The sequence below is a fragment of the Austrofundulus limnaeus genome, unplaced genomic scaffold (assembly GCF_001266775.1).
Source record: "Austrofundulus limnaeus strain Quisiro unplaced genomic scaffold, Austrofundulus_limnaeus-1.0 Scaffold465, whole genome shotgun sequence".
Taxonomy (NCBI): Eukaryota; Metazoa; Chordata; class Actinopteri; order Cyprinodontiformes; family Rivulidae; genus Austrofundulus; species Austrofundulus limnaeus.
Window position 1 is genome coordinate 368,683 of NW_013952867.1, and position 12,266 is coordinate 380,948.

The 12,266-nt window shown below is 40.5% G+C and overlaps 1 protein-coding gene across 1 annotated transcript in view; it reads left to right on the forward strand.

The window, feature by feature from the left end:
- Nucleotides 1–1,751: 1,751 nt before the first annotated feature.
- LOC106529781 (tyrosine-protein kinase Fyn) overlaps nucleotides 1,752–12,266 on the forward strand; it is a gene marked incomplete at its 5' end in the record, with an annotated part of 36,131 nt that continues 25,616 nt past the window's right edge. Inside the window, 2 exon segments of the mRNA XM_014025283.1 lie at nucleotides 1,752–2,008; nucleotides 9,954–10,050. Coding sequence (XP_013880737.1) covers nucleotides 1,762–2,008; nucleotides 9,954–10,050 — 344 coding nt within the window.

A 12,266-nucleotide genomic window follows, 5' to 3' on the forward strand; every position in this document is an offset into this window, starting at 1 on the left:
GTAGTGGTAACTAGTGGTGGGCAGCGCTAATCCAAAAATTAGCTCCACAATTTCGAAAGCGCTTATGCCACAGAAAAACTAGCAGAAGCTCATTTTAAAGCACAAGTTCAATTCGACACTTACTAGCTGGCAATAATTCATGTACAATATATGTACAACACTGCCAACTAGTGGTGCAAGAACCTTTGTACAACTTAATTCTACAAGCGCCGATTGTTGGGGATGTGATTTCCTGAAACAGACCTTTAGGTCCTGGTGTAAAAATTAAAAAGTTGTTGAGGATTGCTAGTTCGGCTGCTTCTTTGTCTTTTTCTTTTGTTTGTTGTAGATTTTTCATTAAAGAAGCATCAATAAAGTAATTTTAAAACTGTTTATTGGAAAACTGAAGCGATGCATTCTGGGTACATGATGGATTTGATTTGTGACGGGAAACGAAAGCACAGAGTACAGGAAACTATCTTCACTTCAAAATAAGAGCTTGGATTTTAAAGTTTTCCAWGTAGTTGCTCCAGTTGACCACTAGATGTCAGTCTTCATCAGTTTAACATCTTTAAATCATTTCTGAGTCTCTAACCCCGTTGGCCGGTTGCTTCAACCATTTACGTCAAGTATTGAGCTCCAGCATTTAAACTTTATTTTTTATTTTTTTTAAATGAGCTCAGATTGTATAGTAAAATAAATCAATACATACAAAATTTAGTATGGATTACAAACGTTAACTGTTTTAGCTGGGACAGGGAGTTCTAAACATTGCCTTCCTGCTATGTAAGCAGACACAAAGCATTGTGGGAAATCAGAACCGTGACCCAAAGCAACAGTCAGCAGGATGTATACCTTCACAATAAGTGTGTTTATCTGGGAGGGGTGCTGTTGGATAGATCACATGTGTTGTGATTCATTGACAGTCATACCTTCTGCTATTCAACATAATGATGACTGGTAGATAATTAGTTATTAGTGGTACTGCTTTTTAATTTTAGAAAGCGCAAATCTGCTTATGTATTATAAAAATTAGTAAGACCGCTAAAGCACAAATGAAATATTTAGGTCCGCAATTAGTGGATTTGTGCTTTAGCGGGCTGGTGCCCACCACTGGTGGTAACCCTAGTGGCCCTTTACACTTTCTACAGTTTATACACCAAAATGTTGGCATTTAGTTATTAGGAGTTATTGTTTTTACACCACAATGTCTTGTCTTTAATGAAAAGGTTACACTTTCCTCAGCAGATCAGTCATCCTGGTTCCCTAATGCCCCTTTTCCACTAGTGCCACTTAGTGTAGTGTCAAAACGGTCGGTGTAGGTACGGGTCGGACCGGTTGGTTTTCCACTGATGTTCTAGTCCGGTTCCAATGGGTGTGTTTTGGGCAGATGGTGGAGATGGCTTTTAGGTATTTTGAAAAAAAAATCAATGGGTAAAATGAGAGATGGAAACACATTTGATGAATAACTTTTGAAATTTTAAACATTTGCAAAAATTTAGCCAATCAGTAAAGAACAGTGTTCTGACGTCGCATTTTGGTGTCAGCTGGGGCCGATTGGAACCACAATGAATTAGGTACTAATAAAAAGTGCCGGTTCCATGGATCTGGCCTAATGGAAATGGCTTGGAACCGTACCGAACTGTACTGACTCTACACTAAGTGGCACTAGTGGAAAAGAGGCAAAAGTTGTATTGTTTTAAATCTCATCCTTTTCAAATGCCTCAGCCAACCTTGGACCTCCTCTAACCCCCTCCGTCTCTCATCAACAGATTATAGAGAATGGGCTGTGTGCAATGCAAGGATAAGGAGGCAACCAAACTCACAGATGACCGAGACACCAGCATCTCCCAGGGAGCTGGGTACCGTTATGGGGCCGACCCCACACCGCAGCACTACCCCAACTTTGGGGTCACCGCCATTCCCAACTACAACAACTTCCACGCCCCTGTGGCACAAGGGATGGCCGTCTTTGGAGGCGTCAATACTTCCACTCACACTGGAACCCTGAGGACCCGAGGAGGGACAGGTGAGGTGTCTGCACGCTAGGACTGGGTATTGGCAAGAATGTGGTGATATGATACATATAACACAATGATATGATATATTGCAATACTGGTTATATATTTTGTATATATGTTTCATATTTCTTATTTCATCCATGTTTTCAATGGTTTGGCAAATGTGCCATTAAATCATTTGATAATATATTTGTGGCAGCTTTTAGATTTCTAATATTAATTTGCATGAATACCTACCTATCCTGACAGCTCTGACTGAAAGAAAGAGCGTCCCGTATGGGACACTTCCTTAAAATACGGGACATTCTGGCTAAAACAGGACAGTTAACCCTCAGCTCAGAAGGCAGAGGTTGTCGGTTTGATCCACTCAGAGTCAATCAGTACTTAGTGCTAACCAAAAAAAAAAAAAACTTTTTTCTACCTGGATTACTGAGATGCATCAGGACACTTAGTGCTAACGTTTACTCACAATGCTAGCGTTTGAGCTAGTATTATACTCTCGGGCTCTTTAGGAGTGAAGAAGCTAAATGGCTGAAAGACTGCTTTGTTTTTTCTTTTACAATGCATGAATGAGCTGCTGGTATGACATTTTGCATATTAATATACATATTGTACATACATATTACATATTTAATTAAAATGTATACGGTGCTTTAAAGAATCGATCACCAGGAAATGAAATATTGTGATATTTCAGTGTATCAATATTTACTTACACCCGTACATGGTATTCATGTTATTTTCAATGTTTGACCAAAACTGCTGTTACTCTTTCATGTATCAGCATGAAATGATCTTAGTTTAAAACTACAGCATAAAAGGTAAATGGTTTTCTTTATGCCTTCAAGGAGTTTCTAAGCATTCATTTTAAATACTAATTTCTTTCAACTGTGAGTCTGATCGAATATTTCCATCCTTTTAGAGAAACTCTGAAAGTAATCAGTTGATGTATATTTACAGCCAGTCAACATCAGGAAACATGGGTATTACTTGGTCAGTTGATGATTTGATGTGGTAGTAACTGAGAGCCATCCTCAACAGCTACCCTGAGCGCTAACACTAGGGGTGTAAGAAAATATTGATACACTAAAATATCGCGATATTTAATTTCCCGATACTGTATCGATATTCTAAAGCCCTGTATCGATTTTTTATTAAGGTTTAAAATGTCAACTTTCCTGCCAGCCGTTCATTTTTATGTTGTAGTTCAGCCTCTGACCACTAGTTGGCAGCAGTGAGCCAGCCATTTGGCTCCTCTACCTCTTGAGCACCAGAGAGTAAGGGTAGCATTAGCATTGTGAGTAAACATTAGCTTCATGCTCCGATAGCTGAATCTGAGCAGAAAAGACCGACACCCTCTGCCTTCTAAGCTGAGGTAAGGTTACAAACAGTTACTTATTTGTCACAATGTCTGGATTTTAAGACAAATTATGAGTTTCGTGTGCTCTTTTTTCCATCTGTAGTCAGCCTTCATGTTATGCAAAGGAGGCAGGCAGGCATGCATGTAGCGCATGCGGAGCGCCTCGAGTTAGGCACTCCCCCGTGTGTAAATTAATTTTAAAAACTAAAAGCTGCAAAAAATATATTTTCAAACTATTTATTGGCAAATTTAGTCTTATAATTGAAAACATGGATGAAATAAGAAATATGAAACAAATAAAATAAAACACATACAAAGCAGAACACAGCTAAATGTATTAGAAGTATGTTTGTAATATTAGAATTTTCTGAGACAATGAATTTTATTTATTTATTTATTTATTTACCAGTAAGAGGTTTTTATTTAATAGAATTTTTGGACAAAAAAATCACAATATATCACCTTGTTTACAGTATCGCAATATATCGTATCGTGACCCCTCTGTCATGATATGTATCGTATCGCCAAATTCTTGTCAATACACAGGCCTCGTTAACACATCTTGAGTTTTTGCATTAAACTGCATGATTTACAAGATTTGATTGAAACGGTTTTAAATCCATCCTTTTCTATCATAGAGGATCTTAGTTTAAATTCCTGCAAGTCTTAAATCTGCACACAAACACTTAACTCTGCAAATACAAACTGTGAGGGATTTTTTTTGCTGTTAAAGACTTCCCATGGCTTCCCAAAATCCCTACAATCCTGACCTCGCGGCTGCTGTTTTAATGCCCCTTCAACCCCAGACCACCCCCGTGAGGCACGTCCGGCTGGCATTAACACGAGGCTTTGTGCACTGAGCTCATTGTTGAGGCGGAGAATTTTCTTACTCAGGAAATCCTTTATGTTCCACTGAGCCGGGGCTGTTCTGTAGAGGAACTCAGCAGTTCTACTTTACTTATCAGGAAACCTCCAACTCAAAAGAGTGGATTTTTTTTCCCTGCGCTGTATAATCCAAATCCAGGCCGTGGCAGAGGAGCAGACCAGGCTTTAGCTTTTTAATTTTCTCCTGGTGGAAGAAATTTGGAAATAAGCCATCCTTCAGTTTTCAACCTTTTTTTTCATGTTGCTGCCTTCCTGATTTGCCACCACATGAATCACTCCAGTCGAACTGCAGAGGAAGCCAAATGTTATTAGTCATCTTATTGATTATCAGGTTTTTCTGTTGTCATTTTCTCAAATAGAAAGTCTGAGTTGGTCCCATGATGTTATGTAACTAATTGAGTGGCATCCCAGCAGACACTCTCTGAGGTAAATCAGTGAGGTTCTGCTGATCTAATGGAACATTCAGTGTTACACAATCTCAGTCCTGTTTACCTTGACTACTTTAAAACCACAAAGAGTTTCCRTCAGCCTGCTCCACTCTGCTTATTGTCACATGTGTAAGTTCATTCTGATCAGACAGATAACCTCGTAACAAGCTCCAATCTGAAGAGATGTGCTGAGGACAGGCTTCATTTAACATCACAGCTTCMCTTAAAACAAGTTGAAAGAACTCTTAAGTTTTGTTTTTCACTTACAGACAATTAAAGAACTAAAAACCCTCAAAAGTCATAGTTATATTTGGATTAGAGATGCACCAATATGAAAATTTCAGCTGATATCAATATCCGATATTATTAGTGGTGTTATCGCCGATAACCGATATTTACCGATAATTCACACACACACAAATTATTTGTATACATACACGCACAAACACACTTGGGTCTTTTTTTTGATACCTCAAATAAACAACCAGACCTCTGACATGGCTCTACTTCAGTTATTCCTGGCTGCACATGATCTGTTTGATCATGATCAAACAGATACCGCTCGACCAAACATTTTGTCTACCAAAACAGAAACACAAAGCTAAAAAATGGAAAAACAATATCGGACATTAATATCAGCCCCGTTTTACAAATCGGGCCGATACCGATATTCTAAAAAATGACCAATATTGGCCGATACCGATGTCAGTGCCAATATATCGTGCATCCCTAATTTGGATATTAACAAAAGTAATTCAAATAAAGTAAATTGCTAAACGACATCCAATGAAAACCAGATGTTACTTTTTTGGTTCAACATAATTATTAAAAATCAATCAGTCGATCGATCAATCAATCAATTTCTGTAATTCTGAGATTACTGCACCTGTTCACAGGTATTCTGTCCCACTCCTCATGAACAAACTGTTCCAGCTGTCTCGGGTTCCTTCTCCAGATGTTTCAGTTCCTGCCAAGATTTTGGCCATTCTTTAGTGTATTAGCTGTGTGYTTTGGGTCATTATCCTGCTTGAGAACATAAAACCTGCAACTGAGGTCATGTTTTCTGACAGTGTGCAGCACATTTCACTTCAGAAAACTTTGATAGTCCTCCTGATTTACTTTCATTATGCCCACTTTAGCTCACCAACCTTGGTGCCATCTGACTGGTGTACCTTGACCTTGGCGTTAACATCTAATCTCTTTGGAGGTTGTTCTGGACTCCTTGGTTTCTGTTCATATTATCAGTCTCTTTAATTTGTCATCAGTTGTTCTCTTGTRGACACGTCCGGGGAGACTATCTCCAGTCCCGTAGACCCTGAACTTCTAAATAATCTGTGTCAGAGGATGTAATCTATGCATAGAGGTGAGCCCAACTACATCTATTTGGTATTGTTGAACCTCACACACAAACTCCAGCTTCGTATCCATGAGTAATGTGATTTTCCATGTCCCTAACTTATTCTGTCACCAAGAACTGGCRTGACCAAGGATCTTTCCTTGCTCAACATGTAAAGTGAGCCCACAATGGYGKTGGCATATTGTCTTTCTGTCAGGCTTGGCCCAGCCAAGCCCCAGGAGCCAAGGCTCGACAGTCAGGTACTCACTGGCAAGCGCCCCCCCTAGACCAGGGCCCAAGGAGGGGTTCCCCGGTTTCCCTTCTCCAGCCAAGGTTTCTGGATGCAAMCGTTGCTTTATTCATCAAGGGTTTTGAATCAYTCTTAATCYGATTCCTCACCCGAGGCCTGCTTGCCATGGAAGACCCTACCAGGGTCTGAAGCTAAAAACTCCTCAGAGTCTCAAATGACATGTTAATGCAGTGTGATAAAGGTTATTGTTCAGTTCTGCTTTTGTTGGACCTGTTGTCCACTTTTGACACTTTTGACCATCTGACTATGTTGGACTGAGAAGTTGTGCTAGTATTTCAGTTCCTGTTTAAAATGGTTCTCCTCTTATTTGTCTGACACATCAACCTTTTTGGCTTCATCKACTTACAGATCCCATGCCTGTCTTGTTCTTTTTGGTGTTCCACGAGGCTCTGTTTTGGGGCCGTTGTTGTTTCTGCTTTATATTTTCCCTCTTGTCATCTTTTGAGGATATTTCCTATCATTGTTATGCTGATGATATTCAGTTGTATATCTCATTTTCTCTACATGAATTAACAAAATTGTGCCTTTTACTACGATGTTTGGATTCAATACAGAGCTGGATGACTAACAGTTTTCTTCAGTTAAATGAAGAAAAAACAGTGGTTATTATCTTTGCACCAGAAAAAATAACTCCAGCAGCGATAAAGCAAATCCTTGGGCCTCTTGGTAGTCTGGATAAATCTTCAGTTAGAAACCTTGGGATGACTTTTGACTCTGGTCTTCCACTGGATCATCATGTCTAATCTTTAGTTCGTTCCTGTTTCTACCATCTATGAAATATAGCAAAGCTCAGCCCCATTGTATCTCGTTCAGAAATGGAAATTTTACTTTGTGTTTTTGTTTCATCGTGTTTAGATTACTGTAATGCATTGTATACACGCCTAACTAAAACCTTTCTTGACCAGTTATAGTCTGTGCAGAATGCTGCTGCCAGGCTCCTGACTAGATCTTCTAAGTTTTGTCATGTGACTCCACTGTTAATGCAACTCCATTGGCTCCAGGTTCATTATCGAGTGAATTCAAGATGTTGGTTTTGCCTTGGCGAGCTCTGCATGGTCAGACACCACACTACATTTCTGAACTTTTACATTTTTACACTCCTGTCAGGGCTCTGAGGTCTTGTGAAAAAGACATGCTGATTGTTCCTTGGACAAAATGAAAGACTAAAGGAGACAGAGGTTTTTCGTCTGTGGCTCCAAGGCTTTGGAACTCTCTTCCTCTGAATTTAAGATCAGCAGAGTCTGTGGACTCTTTTAAAGCTCAGTTAAAAACTTACCTTTTTAAATCTGTGTTTAAATTTGCTCTATTTTTATTTGTGTTTGTTGAAGCACTTTGTGATTTCTGTCTTGAAAGGTGCTATATAAATAAAGTTTTACCTTCTTACTWACTGACTGACTTACAGCGTAGCCCCCAGGATCACAAAAGTATTCAAACTCCTCCACTATGTTAAGGTGGCGGTTCTGCAGAGGTTCTGTACTGTGAACAGATATGCACTATACAGGACAATTCTCTTACACCTAGAGGACATGATAAGACTTATCAGTGTAGCAGAGCTCATCAGTTCTTAGAAATCTGAGGTCACTTTTACCAGTCCCACCCAGGCCTGGTTACTAACAGACCTGTAGAATCAATGGTTCACTTAAACAGAACTATTATCCACAACTGGAGAAAACATGAGAGAGTGTCCTGATGCATCTCAGTAATCCAGGTAGAAATAATCAAAAAGAAAAAATCAGTAGWTCCTCTGGATGGTTTTTCTTTAGTGAAACGTTTCGTCTCTCCTCCAAGAGACTTCTTCAGTCTGATGAGTTTCAGGTGAACTCAGCCTTATAAGCTCCGCCTCCACATGGACAAACAGGTTAGTCACATGCAAAAGAGGACCATCACCTAACAATAGGCTTGATTTGCTCTATTGTTCATAGAGGGTCATGTGACCCATCACCTGACCCGTGTCGTGTCATTTGTATGTAGTGAATGCAGGCGGGGCTCAAAGTCCCCTTGTTTTTGTTTTTTCCCTCTTTGTGTTGGTATCATTGAGGCCCTGATTCACACCTTTTGCTCACAGGGGGCGGAGTCATACTTGCAATAACAGCGTTGTAGGAGGAGGACAACTGGACACGAAGGCCTCCACCTCTGTTTAATGGTGGACGGTTTTTCTTCACAAAGATGGCTTCCTTTACTCCTCTCTCAAACCAACGTTCCTCTCTATCAAGGATGAGAACATCTTCATCCCTGAAAGAGAAGTCACACACAAGACAGGCCCTGGAGCAGTGCGGTTATCCTAACTGGGCCTTTCTGAAAGCAGACAAGAAACGAGCAACGAGTTAAAGCCTTTCTGGAACGTTTTGTAAGCCCTGATATTTTTCAAAATTAGTTGCAGGATCTTTCTCAGTTGATCAAACTTTTTGTTGACACTTGTGTACGACTGCAGTTCAAACTGATTAATTATAACAGTACAGTGTTATTTTATTATTACCTCCGCCAAGGGTGAGGTAATGTTTTCGGTTGCATTTGTCTGTCGTTCTGTCTGTGGACAACATTACTCAAAAACTTGATGACAGATTGTCATGACATTTTTACCACATGTGTGTACTGGTCCAAGGAACACACCTTTAAATTTTGGTGATGTTCTGGATCACGATGTGGATACAGGAATTTATTTTCTTTTAACACTCTGAGGTCGGCAAAGCTGTGATGCTTTCACAGGGCTTCTGTAAAAAACAGTGAGCTGGATTGGACAGCACGGACTTCAAACTTTATAAAAGTAATGTTAAAACCACATTTAATGATGAATAATTTTTACCATATATGCACATTTACAGAACGTTTTATGACCAGGAAGTGTGTGACTGCACCATGAAACCTATTTTTCCCATTTCCTCAAACACACCACATTTCTGAAACAACCAATGAAAACAGTTTGTCTCTACTAGGCTTGTAAACAGAGAGCTGCCGGGCCTCAAAGTTTGGAGACGGGGGGAGCCAGGAAGCACTTTATAAAGAGAGTCAAACCATTACAAACTCATACAAGGAGATAAAACAGACGTTTTACATGGTGAAATGTGACTGATGGAAACTTAGGAGCTTAATCCCACACCAGTTTGACCATGAAGAACGTCAGCTGACCAGTCTGACTTTGTTTTCACATTGGACTCCACAGAGAAGAAATCCCATCATACTGCTGCTTAAATGTTCACTACGTCAGAACTTATTCAGTAAATGTTTCATCTCTGCTTTTACACATTAACTCTTACAGGATGGAGGAAACTGGTCTTGGCGGAGGTTTGCACTCTCCCAGTGCTTCTAGTTTAACTTTAAAGTGAAGTTACAGTTGTTAAATTAATGTGAATTTATTTTATGTCTCTGCCTTTATGAGGATTAGTGCCTTTTAAATAGTATTTAGTGTGTTCCTTCTTTCTGTTAAACCAAACCTTGACCCCAAAACCAAGGTTTGTGCCCACTTGTTTTATGAGTACTGTGACACTCCATACATTCATCTGACTGATTCCAGGCTTCGTCCAAATTTGCTCACATATTAAGTTTCATGTTCAACTTATTTTAGCTAAGAGCTAAATTTTCATGTTGCCTTTCAGTTTTTCAGAGAGCTGACTCTGTTTTCTGATCCTTCCTGCAGGAGTCACCCTTTTTGTGGCACTTTACGACTACGAGGCGAGGACAGAAGACGACCTCAGCTTCAGGAAAGGAGAACGGTTCCAAATCTTGAACAGCACGTAAGCCTCTGCCGCTGCTTATCAGACCCAACGAGAAGTGCAACATTTCCATTTTATCTGCGGGTTAAACGGGGCTTTGTGTTCGCTGCTGACAGGAGGAGAGTCAGATGTGTTTCACGATTCAGCTGAGGCCAAAGGGACAGCTCGTTCCAGGCAGACTTTAGGCTTCAGAACTTGGAATAGCTTAAAATAAGTCTCCTTTACTGCTGGAGTCTGTGGCGCTGCAAAACCAYAAATGTCATGTTCAGGGAGAAGAGAATGGTCTATTTTCTCACTGACACTTTGTCTGGCTGGGAGCAGGAATTCATAAACCTCGGTGGTTTGGTGGAGCATGGGCAACTTGTTGACCGTCTTGCAGCTCAGAATCCATTTTTATATTCAGATTACAGATTTAGCTTCTTGGCTCCATGTGGGAACAGCCTGAAATCTAAAGTAAAGGGTTCAGAATGCCAAAACTTTACGCAGGACCCTTTAACCAGACTAAAGTGGCAGCTTGAACATCCATTATGACAATGTGGAGAACAGAGAGTTTATTTCGGGTTTACAGAGGGAGGAGCAGGGTGTCCCGCCTGGACTCAKGAGTTCTGTGTTCAGGAGGACAGAGCGTACCCAGCTACACCCACTGTCTGCACGTTTGTAGAGGATGTGTTGGTTTTCACTCTCTGCCTGCAGCTTTCTGCAGCGGTGCAGTGACATTTGAGGAGACCTGTGGGACTGAGCTGTGACCCAGCTCTCCTCCAGTTCAGTCATGATGATGATGATGTTCAGTAAACTGCATCGTTACGGTGACATCAGTTACACTTCACCTTTTCGTCTTGAAGTGTAGCAGGTTAAAGATTGAAACTTGTCAAATAACATCTTACCTGTCTTGGATGACTTCAGTAAATACTGATAAATATTCAGACTTGGTTGGCATGTAGTGCACCTCATGAAGGACCTTTATCACCTTCACCTGGGCCTGCACACCCACCAGGCATCCTGTCACATTCCTGCAGGACCCTCAGATCTTTCTGGGCCATRAGACGAAGCAGGACGCCACTATTAGAGCCTGTCTCCTCCTCGCCCCATCACCTCCCTGCTTCCCACCAGACTCACTCATGGAGCTTCTCCTGACTGCACTGCCACCTGCTGGACAGCAGGGTTACAACCTGTGCCAGTCTGTACAGGAGCAGGAAGTCTCCCATGAAGCAGACTAGAAAAGGTGTTTTTTTTATTAACAGCTACTAAAAGGCAGATAATACCATTATTGTTTGGGTGTGTGCATTGAGCTGCTTGTTAGCATAATATCTCTTTTTAGTGAATCTTTCAGTAAATAATCATTGGATGCGAGTTTAAAATAAAATAATTTTTAGAGTCCAATTGAAGATGGCTGCCACAGCCAACAGAAAATTAAAAATAAAAATGGTTACATGAAACATCCTCCTCGTTCYTCACTCCAACACACTCCGTACAGTACGTCTGTTCTTTGTCTTTTACCTGGCAGCTGCATCCTAACATCCTACCAACACACCTCTGTCTCTCCTCTGGACAGCTTACTCCTGTCTCCACTCCTATAGTGGAAGCAGGAGTGTTTAAAGTTGTCCTCAGACATTAGCCATGTTTCCATCAAGGTTTTTAAATGTGCATTTTGAAGTATTGCATCAGAAAAGGTGAATGGAAACGACACGATTAAAAAAACATCCTCTGATTCACAAAAARGTTGATACGCTCGCTTGAGGTGGTTTTTTGTTTGTGCAAAAAAGAGTTCATGTGCAAAAGGAGGGATAGAAACACATTTGTCGAATAAGTTCTGACAGAGCAAACATTCACCTCACATGATTGATCAGCTGTTCTCGCTGTCTGAACGGTACCAGAGCGACGGCAGCAGGACCCTCCTGCTCTCAGCCTCTTCAGTTATTCCTGTAACATGAAAATAATTGCATTTCTTACATCTCCAGACAACAGTAACATCRCCAGAACTAGTTGAAATGACAGATTAATTACAACTTTCCTGATAGTAGCAACACGTTACTGATAACTTCTCTCCAYTSCAGGGGCGGATCTAGGATTTTTCTGAGTCAGGGGCCATCAAGGGGCCACAATATTCATAGAGGGGCCAAGTCTTTGTTCAACATCCTCTCATAAATTCCCAGATCATTTTACTCTTCAAACACTTGTAATGTAATGTATTAATTTTTTTAAAAAAGGTACCACTTTACAATAAGGCCCCCTTATAT